The sequence below is a fragment of the Dicentrarchus labrax genome, unplaced genomic scaffold, assembly GCF_905237075.1.
Source record: "Dicentrarchus labrax unplaced genomic scaffold, dlabrax2021, whole genome shotgun sequence".
Taxonomy (NCBI): domain Eukaryota; kingdom Metazoa; phylum Chordata; class Actinopteri; family Moronidae; genus Dicentrarchus; species Dicentrarchus labrax.
Window position 1 is genome coordinate 474,804 of NW_026136928.1, and position 24,196 is coordinate 498,999.

At 36.7% G+C, this 24,196-nt stretch overlaps 3 protein-coding genes and 1 pseudogene across 6 annotated transcripts; 2 read left to right on the forward strand and 2 right to left on the reverse strand.

Annotated features, from left to right (window-relative positions):
• The first annotated feature begins 16 nt into the window (after window positions 1–16).
• Window positions 17–7,655, forward strand: LOC127360695 (butyrophilin subfamily 3 member A2-like). Its single transcript, XM_051395164.1, has 6 exons — window positions 17–319; window positions 1,258–1,367; window positions 1,811–2,152; window positions 3,288–3,566; window positions 3,919–4,044; window positions 5,828–7,655. Exons 2-6 carry the CDS (start codon window positions 1,259–1,261, stop codon window positions 6,412–6,414), a joined length of 1,443 nt encoding a protein of 480 aa, XP_051251124.1. The 5' UTR covers window positions 17–319; window position 1,258; the 3' UTR covers window positions 6,415–7,655.
• Window positions 7,656–10,171: 2,516 nt separating this feature from the next.
• Window positions 10,172–12,889, forward strand: LOC127360689 (butyrophilin subfamily 3 member A2-like; annotated as a pseudogene).
• Window positions 12,890–15,381: 2,492 nt separating this feature from the next.
• LOC127360712 (putative high affinity immunoglobulin gamma Fc receptor IB) lies at window positions 15,382–18,752 on the reverse strand. 4 transcript variants are annotated; one of them, XM_051395192.1, is made up of 5 exons: window positions 18,562–18,752; window positions 18,202–18,264; window positions 17,652–17,891; window positions 16,735–16,974; window positions 15,382–16,577 (listed from the first exon to the last, which is right to left on the reverse strand). In XM_051395192.1, exons 1-5 carry the CDS (start codon window positions 18,590–18,592, stop codon window positions 16,441–16,443), a joined length of 711 nt encoding a protein of 236 aa, XP_051251152.1. In that variant the 5' UTR covers window positions 18,593–18,752; the 3' UTR covers window positions 15,382–16,440. The 4 variants fall into 4 exon arrangements, with proteins under 4 accessions (XP_051251152.1, XP_051251151.1, XP_051251153.1 ...); XM_051395191.1 differs by having other exon boundaries at window positions 17,652–17,912; XM_051395193.1 differs by having other exon boundaries at window positions 16,735–16,836; window positions 17,652–17,918.
• Window positions 18,753–19,379: 627 nt separating this feature from the next.
• LOC127360704 (uncharacterized) lies at window positions 19,380–24,137 on the reverse strand. The gene is made up of 9 exons (XM_051395181.1): window positions 23,574–24,137; window positions 23,361–23,420; window positions 22,868–23,128; window positions 22,084–22,326; window positions 21,580–21,714; window positions 20,741–20,791; window positions 20,366–20,431; window positions 19,973–20,020; window positions 19,380–19,821 (listed from the first exon to the last, which is right to left on the reverse strand). Exons 1-9 carry the CDS (start codon window positions 23,602–23,604, stop codon window positions 19,718–19,720), a joined length of 999 nt encoding a protein of 332 aa, XP_051251141.1. The 5' UTR covers window positions 23,605–24,137; the 3' UTR covers window positions 19,380–19,717.
• Between the last annotated feature and the right edge of the window lie 59 nt (window positions 24,138–24,196).

The following is a 24,196-nucleotide window of genomic DNA, read 5'->3' on the forward strand; positions in this document are numbered from 1 at the left end:
TTCGTGCAGAATTACTTGTTAAACATGTTAATAGTGTTATTGTTGGCATGTTGCGATAGAAGAAGTAAAAATCTGTTTCAGGTAGTACTGAACACAAAAGTATTTTTTACAGCTTTGAAAGCAAATACATGTAATGTACACCTGCAGTCAAAACTCTAATGCAACCTGTATTAGATGGAAATAAATTATAAAGTCAACACAGATTAGCTGTTATCATGTGGGAGGGATCAAATCATGTGTCCTCTCACAAGATTTGTGGACTTTAACCGTGGAGCCTACTTTCCTTGGTGGTTAGCCGACTCTTTGACTCAAACAACAGGTATGTAGGCTTTTTGCTTTTAATACCTTAGTTTTATTACCATAGTTTAATAAAATGTTACCAAACCCTTAGCTGGTAAAAACACATTATAGCATGTTTGTAGGGTATAAGCCAATCTGTCATCGAAGTTGGCTCAAAGGTTTTTTTGTATTGGTGACTTTAGCACAGTTTGATTATAGATCATGGTGCACAATAATTATTTTTTTGAAAAGAGTGCTGCGCTGATTATTAAAATCTTCAAGATGTATTTAAGAAGTGACAGTTACAATCCTGTCACTCAAGTCTTTTTTCTTTGCATGAAAATGTCAGTTATTACACTCAACATGTGGTTACTTTTTAACCAGGACTTCACTGAAGTTTTCTTAGTTAAAGATTAACAGGGAACAGCAGTATGAGTATGAAACTGAAAGTGTGCTTTTTTTTTTAACAACCAGAATCTTGTTTGTACATGAACATGGACACAAAAATAACAGACACGCAAAGGAAACTGGAGGTGGGGCAGTTGTCTGGTGTAACATTAATAGACAACAGATAACACTGAAGATGCATAACGGAGAGCCAAAACTTATTTACTAAAACAGATTTGTACACATTCTTTTTGTGTGCCAATGAGTACAAATAAATAAGTGAGAGGTAAATAGAACACATACACTTTTTAAAATTAACTGAAACATTTATAAGGCTGTTTTTATTCTGATCGACTGATTTGTACCAACTTGACTTTAACTATGTTTTTTTCGAGTAAAATATGTGAGTATTAAATTAACAAAAAATGCAACCATGATCTTTGAAATTCTGACTCTTTTGGGTAATTTCACTGCCTTTAGTTCTCTAAGACTGCTGAGTAAAGGGTTTATGTCCGAAAGGTTGAATGGTTTCCAAGTTAGCTCCGCCTCCTGTGATTTGCACTTTATTTATTTATATTCTATCAATTCCAGAATGATTGACCCGAAGAACGGACGATCCTTTGATCCTCTGCTAAGTGACCGCAGGGCTTTGGTTTTGCGTCACACTGTTGTCTTGATTCTCCTAACACACTGTTGTGGTGGTAAGTTACACACAAGCATAATTATAAGGTCTTTGTATTAGATTTGATATGAATAAATACAAGGCAAACCTATGCTAGCGGCCCAGTAAGAATGCACTTAGTCACAGCGGTGCTTTAAGCCGAATGCTAATTTAAGCATTCTGACATGCCTAGGATGACAATGAAACATGCAGATTTTAAGATTAAGATTAAGATGTTAAAATTTCCTGATTAGCAGTAAACACTAGGTACAGCTATGGCTGATAGGAATGTCATTAGTTTTGCAGGTATTTGGTCATTAACCAATGTATTGAACATACAGAAAGCTGAACTTGATGTCAACACTAGATGAATATTCAGTATAATCTAAGTATATACACTAAATCCTGTGGGAAAGATGGTGAATGATGGTAAATGATCCAAAAGCTTGAGCAGGAGTTAAACACAGTCCTCCCTTTCCTCAGGTCAGACTCAGATGATTGCCCAACCTCAGACATTGGTAGCAATGGCTGGTGATGACATCATTTTGCCATGTCAACTGGAACCTGCCGTGGATGCTGTTTCTATGACTACAGAGTGGGCACGAACTGATCTGAAGCCCAGATTTGTCCATTTGAGACGAGGCGGTGTAGAATTCCTGATTGACCAGAATCCGTCATATGTGGGGAGAACGTCAGTGTCCATCAACAAACTGAAGTGTGGAGACCTTTCACTGAAACTCTCCAAAGTGAAACTGTCTGATGAGGGAACCTACAAATGTATCATTCCTCCTCAGGAAACAAAATCTGTGGTTGAGCTTTATGTAGGTAAGTGGGCATTAATCCATGGTCCAATCTATAATCATCCAGGGATGATCTAGATGTATGTGATGTGCTTGTAATGAAAGACACAAAAGCAAAGAACCACCCAATGTGGATGTTGGTTTAACTCTTTGAAGTAGATGTAGATGTTGCTGGAGCTTTGGTGCCAGCACATACCTCCAATGAACTTCAGCTTTTTAGTTAACTGTAACTAAAATGTTTGGTTTCATTTGCCTAAGCATAATATAAGTGAAAGAACTGCTGTACACTGTTCTAACTATTGCAGGTCTATTTATTTGTTAAAAAAAATTAACTCTTTAAGGACCAGTGTGTAAGTTAGGTTTAGTGGCATCTAGTGGTTGCAGATTGCAAGTCCCTCTTTTTAACCACCAGAGAAGAAACTACGGTGGTTGAAAAAAATGTGCTTGGATTTTGTAGTCCAACAACATAGTCTGTTCTGGGCTACTGTAGAGACATGGCGGTTCAACATACCATGGTTTTCTAAATGTTTCCAAAAAATATATAAACAATAAGAGCATAAGGAAAGACATTAGTCTTACTCGTAGTCATTATTCCTTCATTTCTGACAGCTTGTAGTCTACCCAGTAGATAGCTATTTCCAGCCTGTCTTCACCAGAACAATTACCACATAGATTGTTTGTGGAAGGAGCTTATTGTGAAACATTTATTGTTATGAGGCGACCTCAAGTGACTGTAGTAAGTATGACGGGAGCAAAGGAGGAAGTAAGGTGATGTAGTTCAAGGAGTGTCAAAGTATGGATAGAAAGGAGGTCAGGGTGGAATGTTTAGGTCAAACACACCAGGACATTCACCCAGGAAACCGCTAAACCAAGCAGTTTCTTGCCTAAACCACACACAGCATTAACCACATTCAATTCAATTCAATTCAGTTTTATTAGTAAAGAGCCATCATAACAAAAGTTATCTCAAGAGACTTTTCAAATAGAGCAGGTCTAGACCATACTTTGGTATTTTTTCATAAATTCACATGATGATGAAGGTCTGTCACAGCTACCCTTCAATGTCCATATACTGTATCTCATATTTGGAGTCATGGATTTAATTTTTGTGGAAATTTTAATTAGAACAGTTGTAAGAGTGTCTTCTCCCTCGTCTACAGGTTCTGTCTCCTCACCTGTTATGAGGATTTCCAGAATCAGCACTGGATTATTGTTCATCTGTGAGTCTAAAGGCTGGTATCCAGAGCCTGAGGTGGTCTGGCTGGACGGTGAGGGAAACCTCCTCTCTGCTGGACCTACAGAGACAGTCAGAGGTCCTGATGACCTCTATACTGTCAGCAGCAGAGTGACTGTGGAGAAGAGACACAGCAACATCTTCACCTGTAGAGTCCAACAGAAGAAGACCAACCAGACCAGACAAGTGGAGATTATTGTTCCAGGTAAACATAGATTTTGTTAATTATTTGCTAATTATCAGCCCTGCACCATATCATACACTGAGAACCATCAGTTGCTGATGTCAAAGAAAGTAGTTTGACTTTTCTCCTGTGGTGCATTGTGGGAGCATTCAGTTACTTTAGGTTAACAGACGGAAAACAAAATACTTGTCCAGTAATGTCCATCACAGTCTCAAGAAAAGACGTCCTTATATTCTGCAGCACAGAATCTCTTTATTCCTCTCAACAGGCTCATATTAGATAATATACCTGCATCCTTGACGTTCAGCAAACAATGCACAGGACAAACAGAAACAATATAACTAACCTGTTGTTCTGCGTTTTATGATTTCAGATGATTTTTTCATTGTCCCATCGAGTTCTGCTGTTCGCATCGGCATCAACCTTGCTGTTTGCTTTTTGTGTGTTCTCGTTCTCGTTCTGGTCTTTGCTTTTTGGAAACAAAAACTTGACAAAATTGGTAAGTCACAAAATGCATTCAACTTCTTTAAAACTTCACAACCAACAGCTAAATATACACAATACAGTATAATATACAACAATATAATCCCACATTTCAGGGCAGTCCAGGGCAACCTATTTAATAAAATACAATGAACTGATGGATTCCTGCTGATAAATTCATTGCAGCAGTAAAAAGATTCAGAAATATTGAGTCAGGCAGTTACAAAATAAATTTACTATTATATTGAATAATCATATAATGTTTAACCTTTAATAGTCATGCTGTTTGTGCTGTTGAGGTAGAGGGGAGTATTGCAGATAACAGAAATGTGTTTGACAAATTACTTGTTTGATGAGTGTAGGGCACAACTTGGTAGGGTGTTACAGTGGTTTAACTGTATTAGTTTAATCAGTTAATGGTTATCAAAGTTTAGAATTATCAAAAGATAATAGAAAATGACTTTAATTAATATTAAAGATCCTCAGGGCATCACCCTTAAATAAGGGAAACGGTAGCCGATAATTGATTGATCAGTCTCATAAAAAGACACTTTACAAACTATTAGTTCAGAAATCAGATTAATAATTACAACCAAAATCATTTTAATAATTAAAGTGGAAGGCATTGGAGTTCTGCATAGAAGAGGTTGGTATCAGTCACTCTTATACGAAACTAAATAGGCCAGCATTTACAAACACAAACATTTATTAAAGGAATAATAAATGCAAACAGGAAAATCATCACATCACCTTAGCACTGTCTCAGAGACTACAGTTACTACAGTAACCTGCGTTAATCAGAACAACATCACAATACAATAACAACAATAACCCTGAATAAACACATCAGTAACATTAACAGTAATTAAACAGCTCTTGTTTAGCCGTTAACTCTGTTAAGTTATCTGTCTATGCCCAGTACGTTACCGACGGTCCAATGAAGATGAAGAAGAGTTGCGGGTGCTGCATGGGTCAGCTGGTGGTCCTGTGAGCCAGGCTGATCAGAATTGTGGTTCTGAAGTCCAAACAGTGTCTGCTGTGTGATGGAAAGGCGTTTCGTTCGTTGCTCTGCAGAGTTAACGACTCGGTGTTAACGTTGCGTTGCTCCGGTAAAGTCAGCTGGCAGACTTTCTCTTTAAAGCTGCAGATGTGATGCTGGCCAGAGATCATTGGAAAAAGCTCTTGTGCCGTGCTATAATCCTTTGTCGTGCGTCGACGGCGGGCTGGGCCGAGGTCCAAGAGAGAGAGTAACGCCGTGCCAGGAGTTTTATCACCTTGACATCGCGGGTCATCAAGTTGTATCAAGTTGTGACCGAATAAAGGTGACAATAAGGGACCCATCACAATGAAAGTCCAGTTAAACACTTCAAAAGAACGAGTTCATGTTTAAAGGTCTCCTTTGACCCTACATGAGTGTGTGACTGAAATGTTTCACAAATGTTCAACTTGGAGCTTCATTTCAGTGGACTGTGAACATGTTCTGTATTTCCAGTACAGACAGACTGACAGACTGTCAAAGCTGGTCTGTAAGGATCTCACGCTCAGGTGTTGTACTTGTCCCTAAATGTGAATGCAGTATTTTGTCCACACTGGGATCCTCACAGCTTATTGGTCAGAATGTGGGTCTTTCTTATGTTTTGAACAGTAAATCTAAACAAAATGAGCTATACCTTGCTTGTTTATCTGGTTACAATGACGTAAGGTTAAGTGAGGTGGCTACACTTTAATGTTGCTTTGTGAAATTGTTCCCAGGTTTGAACTTAAAATTTAACACAGTTGTTGTTTCTGCATTTATACAGAAAATAAAAATCATCGTGAGGATGAAGCTGAACCGGGAGAAAAGAAGATCACATGTAACAACGATGCTGAACTCCAGTCCCTGATGGAAGGGGAAAGAGACGGAGAGCAGCATATGACAGAAGAGAAGAAAAATGAGTGTTTAGAAAAGAAGAAGAAGAAACTTAGTGAAGCATTACAAAGGAATGAAGAAGAATGTAAGGATGTAGTACAGGCAGTTGATTCACTGACAGAATATAAGGAGGCACTGGACAAACACAAATCTGAACTTAACCTACTCTCTGGTTGTATGAATAAACAGCTTGTTTTAGTTAAGAGATTGTTGAAGGAGGCATATACTGAAGAGAAAAAAACGAATTATATGAATATGATAGAAGAACTGGGGAAGAGAATAGAAGCAACTAAAAATCTGTTAAAGGTCACAGAAAAACTGCTCCAGAAAACAGAGAAGGTGATTGGTCAAAAAACAGAAAGGAAACATGAACTAGAGCTCTTAAAGGAGCAGATTAATAAATACCTGCAGGAGAATCAGAGGGCTGAGATTCAGGAGGAACCTCAGACAGAGCAACCAGAGAGAGAAGAAGGATAAACAGCCGTTTATTTACACTGTATTTAAATGTTTATTTCTAATCTGCACATAATGTTCACAGAATGGGTTATCTTAATGAACATTTGAATTGTGCTCATTATGCTCATTTGAATAAGACCAGACCAGAGACAACAGCAGAAGAAACACAGCTTTTTCTGGCAAACAAAAGTAATTCAACAAGGCAATACATTTAAGAAAATGTCCCTGGTAGTTTACTTTATTTCTACTGTTTACCTCTCAATCATTGTAAGACGCAATAATTACCGGGGTTATATCCCCATAAACTGTCAACTGTGCGGTGCCTCTATGGCTTAGACCAGAACTGAGGTTCAACTCTGTCTTTCTCGTTTCCTGTCATCTCTCCACTTTCACTATCCAATACAAGGACAAAATGATAATCATTTTAAAAAGAAGACTACTGTGTTAAAGTCAGATTCATTTTATTATAGTTGCAAACAACATATTCTTCTTCACATTCTCTGCAGTAAATCTATCAATAGAGGTCCACCCCAATATTTCCAAAAGGTACATTTATATATATTTTTATAATTAAAAAATCTTTCAATAATAGCTCATTTCAGAGGAATCCATCAAATTGAGGGCTGATGGAGTACTTGGAAATGTATGTTCTGTTCATGTTACCCTTTCTGTCCCATTTTACTGCAGTTTACAAAAATATTTCAATTCTGTCTATTTATATTTTTCTACATCTCTTGTACAACCTTTTTTTAAGTTTCAAAAGGCGTCTGATTATATGTCACATTGTGACAAACTTCATCTTGTGAGTATTAACATCGTCTTGTGCTTTTGACCTTGTTTTTCTAAATGATGCAATGTAATTTTAGTGTGTACATAAACTGACTTGAAAGTGACACAGCATACATAAATTTTATCATTGTAAATACTGTATATTTACACTGAGTTAATGATGAGTTTAATAAGTACCAGTGTCTCTGTGGGAATAAATTAACCTCATTTTACTGTAAATACCATAAAACTTGAATTGAAACCAGGGTCCCAGTTAGAAGCGAGGCTCTAATAAATGCAGGTTTCAATTAGAGGCCTGGTCTCAGTTTTATAGAAATTCTTTGGATGTATGAAACCTCTTAAAGATGAAGTATCTCTGTCAGAGATAACACCTTGTGTTTCAAAATGGTTTCAGTGAATTTATTGTGAATGAACAAATGATTTAATGATGGAATAAAACATGTCTTTTTTTTAAATAAAAATCTATATCTGAACATTGAGTCATTATGGGAATGAATGAATGAATGAATGAATACTGATATGCTACATATATTAAGAACAATTTATCATAACACATAATTCCCATGAATGTTGGTTGAGGCATTTATCGTCCCCTGACATTTCCCTTAGTGCCACCATGACGTTGAGATATTTTAATGGAAAGCAAAATATCAACAACTACAAGACTCTCTCTTTTTAAAGAATTAAAATGCATTTCGGGACCAAACCTTCAGACTGACCAGTATTTATTTTGATTTAATTATCTTACTGCATGCTTTGCCCTCAGGGATGTTCTGGCACTTTGTTTGCATATGCTATGGGAATGTCTAAGTTAAAATCTCTTCAAGGCTGTCAGAGATCACTGGACGCTCTGAGCCATGCTCTTTATTGGTTGGTAATAAAGAGCCAGTTGGTATGGCTGGCTGGTATGGAAGCATATTGCATTCACTTGAGAAACAACTCTACCCAGTTTTTATTAATTAACAATGATACATTTTGAGATAAGAATATACCATTTTTTTTTGGAAATGCATCTTTTGATAATGAGATAAGTCATTAACTCAGAAAAAGGGAGCAGACCTTGCATTCCTTGCAGAGACACCAGTATTTGGATATTTTCTACATGGACTAATCTGTTGCAGTGTCACACGGTGCAAAACCAAATAATGTAAATGTTTTAGTTCATGCTGTTGGAAGCATAAAGACGCTACTACTGGTCAGTTGTAGAGTCAGGTATGGGAGTCTTTTGGATAGTAGTCCTGTGGGGTAGGGAGATATGGTCTATCATATATGTCCTGTGTCGTTTGTTTCCTTCTGTATGTGTGTTCTATATAATCAATAAAAATAAGTTCTTCCACAGGCAGTTGTTATGTTGTTGTAGCATTAACATTTCACTCATAATGCTCATAAACTCATACCAGGAAAAAAACAACCCCAGACCAAAAGTAACAGAGCTGTCAACATACTTCTGTCCATACACCCCCTCTCTGTCTCTCACACACAGTCACATCAGAGCATGTGTACACAGCCCCACTCTGCCCTCTGCCGCTCAGTGGCTTGATTTTATTTTCTTTCAAAGAGAGGGACGATGAAGTTACAGTTCTGCTGTCGGCTCATATTTCTTTCCACAGTTAATCACATACTATTACATCAGGAAACAGGCATGTTTAATCCCATCATGCACCAGTGAAATCAACTCAACAATGAAACACGGATATGCAATTCAACAATTTTCCAACTCGAGTTGTGGATTTTTTTGTGAATCTGTTCTTCAGTGAAAATATAATTTATTTCAAATATGGACAGATTCAGCGATGATGATAATGCACAAAACATATACTCATTACTGATGACAGATCAACATGCATTGACATGCATTCAGATTCAAAAATGTGATCATAAGGTAAGAGTTAATATACTTGCACATGACATGCTCCGTATGCATTGGACAGAAAGAAATGCAACGTGAACAGACCCTGTAGGTTCTCAGGGTGGAAATATTTGTGAGCTGGGAGGTGAGCTGAAGCCTTGTGCTGCTCAACAGGTACGGGAAGAGCTTAATATTATACTTGTAACATACAACTTTGTCTGCATTTATTTTATTGCAGCCCAGAAGCGAGACACTTTATTAACTGGGTCGAAGTACAGTGAATTTTTTTTTATTGACAGACATTGGCCCTTACAGCTTTGTAGTCTCAGGAGAGAACTGACTCAGACATGAAACAGATTTGTTTTGTTGAATAAATATATTTTTATTTCAATTTTAACGGTTTCACTATCTTTTCTTTTTAAATGTGTCATTTCATACTGTGGAGCCAAAGCAAACTGGTTATTTACACAGTTGATAAAAGCCGTTTCGGTACTTACCGCAGTCCTGTAAACTACTGTATGTCTTATAGTGAGTTTGGCTTGTTAATATTGTGTGTTTTATTTAATCACATATGTATTACATGTCATAAGTTTCATTGTTTCACAGGCACTTCTGCTACGGAGGTTAAAAAAGTACTGGCACAGTTAAAGTTCAGTATTTTTAAAGGAAATATATCACTGATAGCTGGTAAGTAGCTTGGTTAGCTCGTGTACTAGTTCCTGCTTATGTGCCTTATCTAACAAAGCTAGGTCACAAGCCAATCGAGGTATCAAGTTTCAGTAATTGTCATTTTACAACACAGGGTTGAGCAATGAAATCTAAACTGTAGTCCCTTCATGCTACACACGATAACATGTATAAATTAATATTAGAATAGAATATAATGAAATAAAAATATAATAAAAAAATGGATCACTTACATACATACATATAGTAAAGTACAGATTAATTCACACACTGATTTTATAATAATACAAAAACAAAACATTTATAACCAAAACTGTAGAGCCAGGCAGTATTGTTTATCCTCTCTATTGATAATATATTTGATTATGCTGGTTGATTATTCTGGTGCTTCATTTTGATAACCTATCTTTTATAATTCCATGTGGTGTTTTTTTATTTCCCCAGAACTCCAGGATGCTTGAAACTCAGCCTTCCTCCAGTGCTTTGGTTTTCCAGCACACCGTGATCCTCCTTCTACTGGCTGACTCCTGTAGAGGTAACTCACACACAAACATCAGCACCTGGTGAAGCCAGTAGCTAGTAGAAATAAAGAGAGAATGGTCATTTAACATCTGACTAAAATTACATCTATTAACTCTGACTGCAGGTTTTAAAATGTGTTCTGTGTCTTTCCAGGCCAGTCTCTGGGGGTTGGACCAGCTCAAACAATAGTGACTTTACTTGGTGAAGACGTCACCTTGCCATGCCACCTGGAACCTGCAGCTGATGTTTTTTCCAAAAGTGTGGAGTGGGGGAGACCTGACCTGGAACCCAGATTTGTCCACGTGTGGCATGAAGGTAAAAACTTTCTGGTCAACCAAAACCCGTCTTACAAAGGAAGAACGTCGCTGTCCATTGAGAATCTGAGGCAGGGGGACCTTTCACTGAGACTCTCTGCAGTGAAAACTCTCTGATAATGGAACGTACAGATGCTACTTCCCCTCACAAAACAAAAAATCTGCTGTTGAGCTGGTTGTTGGTGAGTGGGCAAATCTTTTTTATTTAATTTTTTGCATCGTTCCTACATAACTTTACTTTAGGATTGTTATGGAATTAGGCCTTTTGTTTTACACTGCTATTAGTCGCCACATTCAGAACAAACACCGACATCCTGGAAACTCTTTTGGGAATTTGTGCTACATAAACTCATCTGTTGCATAAAAGGAAAACATTAATAAAATCACAACTGTGCCAGCATACTGGTGGCAGACAAGTTGTGGTTATATTTTTCGGGTGTAGCCAAGAATTTGGTGATCAAGTTCAGTGAAGCAGTGAAGCCGTGTTCTCTCTCTACATTTAAAAATAAATGAAATATTGTTCTTCTTTAGGCTGTCCCAGCCTTTGTCACACATTTTATAATCAATCAAATGTGTCTTCAGCACCATTGCCCAACAAGTCCTCCAACTAAACATACAAAACACATTGTGACTGCCCTCCATAATGACACGTAACCATTTTCACATCTGACATGGTTTGTATGTAAACTGTAAGCTGGAAAAAAAAATCTGGTCATCCAGTCTGAGTTAGGGAAAAAACTTTAATGACTTTCATCTGCAAAAACAGGTGAAAATAAAAAAGTTAAATTCTATGTAAGTGTGTTGTTATCGGACACAAGAGGCTTCATGTTGTCTTCCAGGTGAAGTTTAGCACCGATTAAAATATATAAACATATTCAATCAACATTAGGGTGAATACAAGTATTGGATGTTATATTTCTAAATTATTTGTTTTGTAGTGAGTCCAGTTGTATAGCTCCAGGTCTAAGGTCTGTGGGTCAATATTAAGCAGATTTATGTGGATTCTCTATCAGCATTGTCATGTGTTGTCTCATTAATCAATTTCTCCTCTCTTCCATCACAAGGTTCTGTCTCCTCACCGGTCATTGCAGGGACGAAACTAAACAGCAGCAGCATGGTCCTACAGTGTAAGTCTAAAGGCTGGTATCCAGAGCCTGAGGTGGTCTGGCTGGACGGTGAGGGAAACCTCCTCTCTGCTGGACCTACAGAGACAGTCAGAGGTCCTGATGACCTCTATACTGTCAGCAGCAGAGTGACTGTGGAGAAGAGACACAGCAACAGCTTCACCTGTAGAGTCCAACAGAAGGACATCAACCAGATCAGAGAGACACACATTCAGATTTCAGGTGACCCCCCCCAGGCTTCAAACAGCTGAGTTGTAGTTTTATATACTGTAACTATTATTTTGTTGTGTTCTATCATTTCAGCTGATTACTTTGTGGATACATCTTCTTGTGCTGCTCATGTCGGCATTATAGTGGTTGCTATCCTCGTTTTTATTCTTGCAGCTGCCTTTGTTTTGTGGAAATGGAGAGAAAACCAAACCAAAGGTTAGTACGGCTGTTAGTACAGAACACAAGATGTCACTGGTGGATACATCTTTAAAAAATCTTGTTTTTTTCAAATAAAGTAAGTTAGTGTTTCATGGATAAATCAACATATAGGAGAACATTTTTATTATTTAGTGTAGTTTAAACAAATTAATTAAAACTAAATTCAACACTCTTCCCTGTTATATTATTATTATATATTCACACAGACACAAAGCTGCACCATGAGGCTGAAACTGGAAACAGAGAGAGAGAGCAGCTCATGGCAGAAGAACAGAAGAAAGAGGAAGAACAGAAAAACGTGGTTAAAACACTGAAGGAACAAAGGAAGGAACTGCAAAACCAAGAAGATAAACTCAAACAGCAATCGAAGGACATGGAGAAAAACATTGAAGATATTGAGAACAAGCTTCAGTCAGTGGAGAAGATGCCAGGAAGTGAACAATGCTGTGAACTGAAAGAGATCATATTAATGGCCAAAAAACAGCTGCTGGAGAGAAAACATGGAGATGAACAACTTCAAATGATAACATCAATACTAAAGAAAAAAACAACCGTTTTGTTAAACACAATGACAGGACAGGACGGAGGAAGTAAAGAACCATAAGAAGAAAATCAATGAGCAACTGGAGGAGATTCAGTCAAAGCAGAAACAGAGAACCATTCAGATTAACAGTAGACAACAACTAAGTTTTAATACTTTCTGGTGCTGATAAAGATGTTTGTGTATCAGTAATAAGATAGTAAACCATTTTCACATGACAGGTTGGATTTTTAGTAATAATAGTAATTAGTAATCAATTCTCAATAAGAAACATTATGTCTATTTTATTTTACATTTTATTTTAATGTATGTTTTGTATGCTACTGGATACTTGAATTTCTATCTATCTATCTATCTATCTATCTATCTATCTATCTATCTATCTATCTATCTATCTATCTATCTATCTATCTATCTTTTTATAAATATTTGTAATATTGTGATTTATAACTATTATATGTGATCATTGAAGCATTTTCTTAATTTCTTGATGGAAAATTGTTCTATATTATATATCTGTTTATCTCTGGACTGTGTATATATTTGTGTATTTTACAGTGTGTGTCACAGTTCATTTTATTTTTATTAAAGTTTTCTTTAACATTGTTACCTGATTCTATTATTGTGATATAATATGAATATAATGTGATATAATATTGTGATATTATAATGTACTTTACTTATTTATCCCTATCCTGTTGAGTGAACTCAGGTCAGTAATGTAAGAGGTATAAAACTAAGCTCACGTGAGAGAAGTGAACTTGTGTTCTTGGGGTGAACTACAGAGTGAACAGCGCGAGGCTTTGCACATGCTCAGTAGAGCAGAAGTCTCCAGAAACTGCATGGACTGAGTGTTTAGGTAAGTTACTCAACTTCACTGAGTATTTCTATTTGTCAGCTATGATTTCATTATTCACAACTGAACTACCACAGGACATTTTACTGTATATAACTATAACTAAATCTCAGGGGAAGACTAATGTGAATGATAGCTAACGTTAGCCAGGTTAGCTCTGCCCAAATTCATTCACTTCATGTTTAATGTTAAATACTAATTTGATTCTGTTGTAAAATTAAAGATAATGACAAACAGAGAATGAGGACACACATTTCTAAGCTGAGGCGCGCACGTGTGTGCTCATTCTCAGCTTTAATTTTTATGTTAAAATGCTGATTTCATAGACACAATGAAAAAGAAAATGAATTAATGTGTGTGTGTGTGTGTGTGTGTGTGTGTGTGTGTGTGTGTGTGTGCGTGAGATCAAGTTATTTATACTAGTTCATACTGTGAGATAGTGATGTGTGATTCCAGAGTACTATTTACAAATAGTTTCATTACAAAGGAAATATACATATATACTATATATATTATACTAAAAACTAAAAACTAGATGGCAGAACAAACTGGCCACTACAATAATTCTTTATGATTGATGATTGTATTCACAATTAATATGCACGATTTATTATCATTCAAGTATTTCCTTGTGTATCTGAACATAACGTGAAGCATTCCCTTCAGTTAGAGAAGCTGTGCAGCAGGAACACGTTGGTTTCATGACGCCCACCACGCTCTACCTTTTAATATAAACTATTCTGCTATATACACTTCTCTACATGAAACAAACAGACGTGTCTTCAACACTGATGTTGGCGTTAACTGCTCTTTACTGAGTAATCAACCCAAACAATGAGCTACATTACTTTTGACTATCATGGAAGTCCATTTCTGAGGATAATACATTTAGTATCTATAAATGGCCATTAGCATTATGTTAACCAATTGTTCAATGTGTTAACTTAAAATTGGTTAGTAAAAATAGATAAATGATTGATGTTTGATCCAAGCATAGTTGTGCAGTAAATCCCATTAAGTCATACAGACATTCAGCCTAATATATATTATAATATATATATATATATATAGTATAGTGGATAATGTAGTCTAGTGCTCCTACCAGGTTTGCAATTTTGAAACCAGCCTCTATACTACATGTAACGCCCACAAAAGCAGGAACCACGATGGCAATCAGATTCATAGTCAGTTGCAGTTCAAGCCAGGTATTTTAACCCAGTGCATTGTCTTTAGCACATGAACTGTCTACAGCCAGTTCGTCTGATACTGAAATACTGAAGACCTCACCACTGGCCTCACGTGACCCATGTACGGTGGCCGACAAGGGCAAACGCACCGCAAACGCGCCGCAAACGTGCTTGCAGACGCGCCACAAACACGCCGCAAATGGCACAACGCAGCATACACGGGAATGCTGCAAAAACAAAAACACACAAACACATAAAATAAATACAACAGAAACATGCTGCAATCACAGAAACGGAGCAGAAGCAAAAACGTACAAACCCACAAAACAAATGTCAAAGACAAATGCTGCAAATACCAAAAACACACAAAACCCCAAAACAACTCCAAGAGAGAAACGCTGCAAATTCACTCAACAAAACGGAAGTGTGCCAGGCCACCTGACCTGATTGATGGACCAGTCCTGTGGGACCAGACCCGAAAGACATGAAGAAGAAGAAGAAGAAGAAGAAGAAGAAGAAGAAGAAGAAGAAGAAGACAGTTGGCTTGGAGAAAAGTTTTGGAGAGGACAGTAAAAAGAACATTATAATAACTTATAATAACTTTTATTTTACACATTTGTTGTAAATTAGATGGAAAATATATGAATGTCTGATGCTGTATGTCCAGAGTCAGTACAGGATATATTTGAAAATCAATACTAACAAAATGATTTCACTTTCACTTTAATCTTAGTTATTTCACATATACCAAATCATTTGGCTCATTAATGAACTATTAATAAACACAGACAACCTTTTTTTTACACTTTCTTTATTTGAGCATTTTCTGCATGGAGTTCATCTGTGACAGCTCTGTATTGTTTGATTTTTCTCGCAATGCATTTTGCCCTGACATGCTGCAGACAACATATTTAAGTCTTAAGACTCAGCAGCTGTTGCATCGAAACACTAGTACGTGACCGTAGTTCTCTGTGGGTGAGCGGCCTTTCCTACAACAGACCCACAGCGTCTTTTCACACAGCTGTAGAGACGCTGTGGTTATTCTGTAGTTGTTGGGGTTTAACACTCACATTAAAAAAAAGAACGAAAGAGCAAAAATAAATATGATGATAGAGAGACTGTGTGGTTTAAAAACATTTCAAATATCTTGACCTGCATTCACCTTTTTCCCATGATATACAGTGTCTACAGCACATTATGGATCTACTCATAGGCCTTACAAAGGCATTGACATACTCACTCAGACAACTAAGAAATGTAGTAATCCACACACACACACAAGCCAACCAAGAAATAATGTAATGAAGTAACTGTCCTTACAAAAAGAGAGTTAAACAACTGTAAAATTAATTAGAATCAGCATTGCATAGAAGCATATACAAAAATGATCATGTCAGAAACAAATCATGGTTTAAATGGACAATGTGTAAAGCTGTTATTTGGTTTGTTCAGAATCTCTTCTGTGCAGATAAATCAGCTGTATAAATTAGAAAAGAAATGTCTTGATGTTTGACTGTACATTTTTACCACTACAAAGGTTACAAAGGAAATAAATCAACATTTTTACAGTCACTGTGTATTTGTGTTGAAGAAATAAAGTCTAGATAATAGAAATTATGAGCTCATAAACCTGCAGGACTTCAAATGTTTTGCTATATGTGCTCTATGTATAGCTTTTGGCACATATTTAACAAATGATCTTGTTCCAGCAGTGACTGTTGGAAGTTGATGGTCATTCATTTTTTACCTTCATTTTTCATAGTGACGTTTTCTCAACACCAACAGCAGCAGAGCCACCCATAAAACTGTGACAACAGTCCTTATCAGCAGGTAGAGGAGAACAGGAAGTTGGTCGGAACAGAGGGGGATAGTCTCTTTGTGATATTCTGGAACAACATTGCTGGTGTTAGAGCATACAACCATTCAATGAATAAAATCTTTAAAAGAGTCTGAGTCAGATCTGCTAATGTTGAAATGTCATCTAACTTTGACAGCTTATGTGACACATATGTGCTGAACAAATTATTTGTGTTGGTATCTCACCTTTGACAGACAGCCAGCTCTCTGGTGATTCTCCAGCTCCGGAGATTCTGCACTTGTAGAGTCCTTCATCACACTTAGAAACACTTTGGATGATCAAATTTCCTGTGGAGATGTTCTTGATGAAGAGGTCATTCTTATAGAAGGAAGCTGAGATGTTGGAAGCTGTCTTGTTTTTGCAGTGCAAAGTCACAGCTTCTCCCTCCATCACAATGACAGGAGTCTCCAAGATTACAGAACCAGCTGAACAACATACAGTATTATTATTATTGTGAATGACGTGACTATGATACAGCTGTATACAACTATAATCGATGATCACTAATTGTGTGATTGCTCCAAGAGGTCCATTTCGGGCCGCACATAGACACAAGATTTTCACACATAAAGCTCATTAGTGTCATTGTGGCTTTTACTTTTCTTTTTGATATCTGTTACAGTGATTGAGATATCAATATTTCACTGTATTATTTATTTTTGGAAGGCCCGTCAATGGGAGTTGCATATATGGATCAAATCTCAAATGCTGTACATGCTAAAGTAATCAAACTTTCTACACAGGCGCCCCATAGAGATGTGCTAAACATATTAAAGGATGTATTCAATAAGGCCAACATGTGGTAGGTTTTGGTAAAGACATTTTTTTATTCTTCTTGCACATATTTTATCTAATCTTCACCAGAATCGGTGCATGGTATATTTAGATGAAGCCAAACATGTTTTTAAAATTTCATACAATTCGACCGACAATATCTATAGCTACAGCTAATAGAACATGCATGCTCTCAAGCAGCTTGGCTGGAGAAAGCTTCATAGGGCCAAATATGCAGAAGCTTGAGTCCTAATAACTCATAATACACTTTTGAAAGTATGTCAATAAATAATACAAAAAGTGCATATGAATGTTAGTGTAAACCTACCTGTAACAGTGACGTTGACAGTGTCGCTCTTCTTACCGTCTCCAGTCTCACACCAGTATTCTCCACTGTCTTCAACATAAACACTTCGGATGATGCAGTGAGACCCGTTTGAAAATCCCCAGTTTTTACCACATGTGGCACTTTCACTTGGGAGCCTCCTCATCACTCCCAATCCAAGAGACCCATGCAACCCCTCACAGTTAAAAGAGATGGATTCATATTCGAAGTACTGAAGTCTGGCTGGAACGAGATGAGGAAGAGCTGCGTCTGACACGAACAAGATGGCATGTTAAAACATTCATTTGATTTTCATGGATCTGATCTAAGTTCATGCATCATACATAGGCAAAGGAAGCCAAAGCATTTGAATGCACAAGTTGAAATCTTTTTTCAATGTTTCTTCTTTCTTTTTAATCTCTCTTACGCTGGAATAAATGAGGATTTGGAGGTAAACAAAAACTAACTGTTAAATGTTACACGTAAATGTAGCTTCTGTCTTTAATAATGCAAAAGAATAACGTTTAAAGATAATGACGAAACTTAAACTCACAAGCTTTCTGAGCGTAACAACTGTCCTGAACTTGCGTCAACAGCAGCATCCAAATAATTATTACTGTAGACACAGAGGAAGAGAATAGGACATTAGACATACTGTATATGTAAAAACATATTTGCTTTTTAAAATATAAATACAAATACAAATAACCTTTTCCTAACTTCAGCAGCAGCTCTTGGTTTCAAAAATCTGAATAATAATTTAATGACAAAAGCTCAATTGAAGTAGACGCTTAATTCTTCATCTGTAAAATGCATCATATTTCATAAGCTGAGATTCTAAGTACAGTCTTGATCTGCAGTTTATCCTGAGAATCCTAAGGACAGCACAATGTGAGACAGTCTCAGTACTCACACAGTCTGATGCAGAGAGCCGTGACCTCCATGTCGTCTTGCTGCTGACCGTGTGAACCTCAGACAGATTACAGCTGACTGTATGTATCTTTGAAGCTCAACTTCCTGTGTGGCTTATGTCAGCAGAGGCATCAGTATGCTCCTCCTAAGGTCGTGTCTCAGAGGGACCCTGCGCTAATATCTGATGCTATCTGATCTTACAGCTCTGTAATAAAACCCAAACTTTATATATATGTAGAACTTATTCTTCCATTTCCATTTCCTGTTATCTTATTGATTGATTGGTAAAGATCAGGGAAACTCTCTCTCTCTCTCTCTCTCTCTCTCTCTCCCCCCTCTCTCGCCCTCTCTCTCTCACAGACAGATACAGTCACAACTTATGACAAAAGTCGTCCCACTCTGCCCTCTGCAGGAAATAAACTATCATCACAGTAAATACTGTAAATCTATGTATTTAAGATAGTACATTACATGCATTCACTTTATCTTTTTAATCTGGTCCCATTTTTTTTAAAGTTATTTTTATTTCTCAAGAAGAAATCTATGATGTGACTTGAGGACACTGCACCAAAAATGTGAGGCAATGTCAAATATAATTTTGTCAATCACAGCAATAAAGCAAACAGTTTTCTGGAATAAGAATAAAGCACACTCATTTTAAAATGACTCATAATATTGTTCATTTTATTGTGTTCTACTGCTCATGACAAATCTTACATATTTTACCATTAAGCACATTAATCAATATTATATTAAATAAGAAGAAAAGTTAAACTGAAGAGGTCAGTTTAATTTTAAAGGGAGATTTACCCAAAACTTTACGGCCTGTCGCCTTTTCACAACAATTCATGCATTCATTAATGTTTGAATCAACACAATTTTTACAATTTTTTTTTATTTTCAAAAATAAACAGTTCTTTATTTTTCAACACTTCATCTGATAAGTTCAAAACATCAGAAAAAAACCCTCCTCTCTCCTTCAGCTGGCTGTCAGTACTCTCCATTACCGCAGGATATACAAACATTAAATCTGCAAAAAACGTGCTTGTGCTGATTGGTTGATCAAAATTATTTTAACTTTAACTCCAAAAAGTAAAACTTTCTGCTCTATAAAAATATATGGCAAAGAGACACTGTAGACCAGATTGAAGTTTTGCCTAATTGAATGAATAATAAAAGCGATCATCTTCTTTTAAAAGCTGGTTGATACTCGCAGAGGGAACTGGTGTCGCAGCAGAGCTGGATACTCCTGGTCCTATTACTAAAACAAATGAAATGATTTCAGTCAGATGGAAGGATTGTTAATTGCAATTTATCTTTAAATAGTGTTTAAATCTAAAACAATATAAGTTCCATAAAAGCAACCTAATATTATATTGTCATACTGGATTTGATTGGTTATTGAGTCTTACCAATGCTTAAAGTATAGTAAGTAGGCGTGGTCAAGGATTCATCCTCATCTGATGGACAGAGACAGTGTGAGTTATGAAAAGGCTGAGACGGATAGTAAATGTATTGAACATTAAAATATTAGGCTGGTGTACCTATTGACCAGTTCTAGTTATAACCGCAGGGTTAAATGTTTGCCGTATTTTAATCATTGTTATACAGATGATACAATATTTGTGTTAAACACGTACAAATGTCAATTCATTTAGGATTTTTTATTAGTGTCATTTTATTGGATCATTTGATCTGCAAAATCTAGAGGAAGAAATGTTTGTATCTGTTTTTCAGTTTTATCTGATAAAGGTCATCTGTAGCATTTTGGGTTTTTCAGTGTTATTAGTGTTAAAGTTAATTACCTTTTTCCGCCCTGGGTTTTGTGACGACAGCATATGTTGCCAGTTGTTGACCACCTACACTCGCCTCTGCAGACAATTAAATAATACAAAATGTTGTGTTTTATTACATAAAAGCACTTACTCTCTTCTTTGCTACATAGTGGGCATACTTTCTCCGTTGTCACTGAACATTGATAATAAATAAATTGAGAGTTATGTAATGTAATTCTTAGTGATACATGGCTGTTTTCTTACAAACAAAAAGAAAAACGTTTAATATAAAGACAGAATAAATTCATTGGCTTGGTAGATGAATAGATTTTTTTGGTGAAGAGTCCAACCTACTCCGTCAGATAATTTCTATAATAAGAGTGCACCATGGTTGGTGTTCCTTACCTGTTTGTAGAGGAGAGGACATTGGAAAGGAGGGATGAGAGGTTGTGGAACCTGCCCAAATTAAGGAAATAGCAAAATAAAGTGTGTTAACAGGGTGACAGTTAAGGCTTTTGATTCTGTGGACCATCACATTTTGCTTCCCAGGCTCAGAGACATTGGAATCACTGAGGATACTCAATAGTAATTACTGTAACTTGTACTCTCTAGTCAACTAGTCATCACTCCACACCAAGCGTCAGATCCACGGGTTCAGTTCATTCATAAAACTATCATTAGCAAAACCCCTCCATATCTCCATTCTCTACTCAGCATTTCCACAACAATTGATGTTCTAGCAAATCCATTACTTTTGACACCCCTAAAGTCCCTACCACCTTTGGCTGTCACTCTTTTTAGTCCGCTGCTCCCAATGACTGGAACCAATTGCAAAAGTGGCTAAAACTGCACACCCTTATTCGATTATCCTCCTTTAATAAATCACTACATGCATTAGTTTCTGATCACTGCACTGCGCTGTATGTATTGTGCTCTTATTATCGCTGCATTAGCTGTATATATGTTTTACTTGTAAATGAGAATTGATTCTTAATTGACTTATCTGGTTAAATAAAGGTAAAATAAAAATAATAAAAATAATAATAATAATAACAATAATAACAGCCCATCAAGTACCACCATGTCAACAATAATGCTCTTTGGGACTAATTCTGCAACAAAGAGATGAATGCAAACATGTACATATTATGAGATTTTAACAAAACTGCTAAGCACCCGACTTAAAACGTTGTTTGAATAATTAACTTTATCATCTATGTCTTTATGTTTGTCTTATTTTGTACCTCTTTGCTTCATATAGTGAAGTCCCACCACCAACAGGAGGAGCAGAGCCACAAGTAAAATAGTGATAACCGTGCAAAGCAGGATAAAAACACGAGATGGGCGACTTTGAGGAAGAGGAGTCTCTTCTTGGTATGCTGGAAAAAAACAACAACAATATTAAGCATGTACTTTAACAATATGACCCATGGGACAATATTAACACACTGATGTTTTCACAGGATATATGAAAGCTTTGAGCAGTATTCATCCTCTGGGTAGCTGCATTAAATTCCATGGCACTTAGTTATGAAGATATTTCAGTCTGGATCAAAGTGGTGGACCAAACAACCGACACACCAACACTGCTAACCCTATGCTGCTAGCATGGCTAAAAAAAAATTCTGTAACATCCCATGCTGATGTATTTTTATGGGAAATGTTTCCTGTCTGCTCACAAATGAATCACTCTTTAACTTAAAATCATTAAGTCTTCACGTTACAGAAAGTGGTTAGTTATCTCTTACGTTTGACAGCCAGCCAGCTCTCTGCTGATTCTCCAATGCCAGACATTTTACACTGGTAGAGTCCTTCATCAGACTTGGAAACACTGCGGATGGTCATCTCTACCGTAGAGCTTCTCCACATGAGGACGCCATTTTTATAGAAATCAGCTTCAATGTTGAAGGTCTCCTTGTTTCTACAGCGCAGAGTCACATTGTCTCCCTCCATCACAGGAGGAGCAGGACTGTCCAGGATCACAGATCCTTCTGAGAGAAGAGAGAATATTTTATAATTTTACACTCTGCCTTGTTATTTTATTGCACTTAACACTTAGTAAACATTATACAATTCACAAATTCCCCTCTTTTAGGTAATCTTCAATATTCTTCAAATTACTACATTGCAAGTAGTATTTCCAGCCCACTATCTCTGGGAATCACATTCAAATTGGATATCACACGTCCAATGCTAACTTTCAGTGCCCAAAGAAGAATTAGTGTCACTGTATTTAATGAGGTAGAAAGTGGGAGAATTTTGAAAACGCTGGCAGTGTTTGCAAAGAAAGAAAAACGTTAGCAATGACCAGTATCAAGATTCTTATCTGGAGATAGGGTTGCTACTTTATTATGTAAGTCCTTTAGCAAAATAAGTGTTTATATGTGGATCAGCATTTTTTTTATTAAATCCAAATTAAGGATAATCATATCTAGGATAAATTCTGGTCAAATAACATTAAACATACTGTATTTCAGCTATAGTTCTGAATACAGTTTGAAATGTTTCAAAGTGGCCATGTGATGAACATACCTGTCACTATGATGTTGACCTTGTTGCTCTTCTTTCCGTCGACCTCACACCAGTATTCTCCACTGTCCATTGGAAAGGCATTTGTAATGTTGTAGGTTCCTCTCGTCTCAGATTCATCTTTACATGTAGTATTGGTTCCCTTAATATTCCTCATCACTGTCCATTTGGTTAAATCATGGGAAAAGTCCTTACAGTTTACAGAGAAAGGCTCATACTCAAAGAATTGAAGTCTGGATGGAACGATACGAGGAAAAGTTGCTTCTAAGAAAGAAAAAAGAGAGACGTGAAAATTAAGATTGGTTATTCTATTTATCAAGTTTAAAAAAGTTTATTTAATTTATTTGTTCCTGTACTTTGTAAGAGATAGAATGTCCTCTCATCTCTATATACTTGTATACTTGAGAGATTAGTTTTATAAATTTAAGTATATAAACAGATCATTTAATTTAAAGTATAAACTGTACATGCTATGTACTAAAAGTGTTTGACTTACCAGCTCTGTGAGAGTAGCTGTGCTGAACCTGTGCAGGCAGCAACACCGCGACATTTATCACTGGAGAGACAAGATACAAATCATCAGACACTGATGCTTCTCTTACTTTCTTCTGCCTAAAAGAAATTCCCATACAAGATCATTATAGGGACACTTAAGTATATCTCCCATACCTGTCAAGATGCAGGTATCTAATACAGACTCAATACTTACACAGTCTGATGCAGAGAGCCGTGACTTCCATGGTGTCTTGCTACTGACTTTCTCAGCATGAGACTGACTTAAGGTTTAAATAAAGTACAATGTAGGTAAACACTTCCTCTTCCTGTGCAGCTTATTTCTGGTGACTGAGGCAACAGCCTTGAGTTTGTCTGCAAGACACAGCTGTTCTGAGAAAAACAACAGCGCTAAAAAAATCCAGCCTACGTGAACCAAAGCTTGTTTAAAATTAACCCTAACTTGCATCTTCTGTATTTGGATCTCTGTTGACGACCGCATGTGGAGTCCAAACTGTATAAATGTGCCCAGTGTAAAACTGCACTTCAGCTTCAACAGCCATAGCTGACAAACTATTCTAAGTTAAGCTGAAACTTAAGTTATTGGCAATGTCGGTTGGTCACCTTGGGGCAGACTTGAAAAAAAAGCCTCTACTAATATGTGATGGAATTGACATCAGATTTAACACAGATGATAACGCAGTGTGGTAACGTTATATTGTTCCCAGTAAAGCTCCACCCAACTCTGACCTGAGCCTTGCTGGGTCTTTAAGCAACAGTAACTCGGACTGGACGGATTTTAAAAATTAAAAAGAACAATCAAAACATACAAATACAACA

Bases quoted from the DNA above. Each gene is read 5' to 3' on its own strand.
- LOC127360695 (XM_051395164.1), top strand. From the start codon at position 1,259: ATGATTGACCCGAAGAACGGACGATCCTTTGATCCTCTGCTAAGTGAC. The intron at 2,153-3,287 runs GTAAGTGGGCAT...CCTCGTCTACAG, and splicing joins TGTGGTTGAGCTTTATGTAG to GTTCTGTCTCCTCACCTGTT. The intron at 3,567-3,918 runs GTAAACATAGAT...TTATGATTTCAG, and splicing joins AGTGGAGATTATTGTTCCAG to ATGATTTTTTCATTGTCCCA.
- LOC127360712 (XM_051395190.1), bottom strand. From the start codon at position 18,592: ATGGAGGTCACGGCTCTCTGCATCAGACTGT. The intron at 17,919-18,201 runs GTGAGTTTAAGT...TGTTCGTGTCAG, and splicing joins TTGTTACGCTCAGAAAGCTT to ACGCAGCTCTTCCTCATCTC. The intron at 16,975-17,651 runs GTAGGTTTACAC...TATGTTGTTCAG, and splicing joins TGTCAACGTCACTGTTACAG to CTGGTTCTGTAATCTTGGAG.
- LOC127360704 (XM_051395181.1), bottom strand. From the start codon at position 23,604: ATGGAAGTCACGGCTCTCTGCATCAGACTGT. The intron at 22,327-22,867 runs GTATGTTCATCA...CTCTTCTCTCAG, and splicing joins GGTCAACATCATAGTGACAG to AAGGATCTGTGATCCTGGAC. The intron at 21,715-22,083 runs GTAAGAGATAAC...GTTTTTTTCCAG, and splicing joins GAGCTGGCTGGCTGTCAAAC to CATACCAAGAAGAGACTCCT.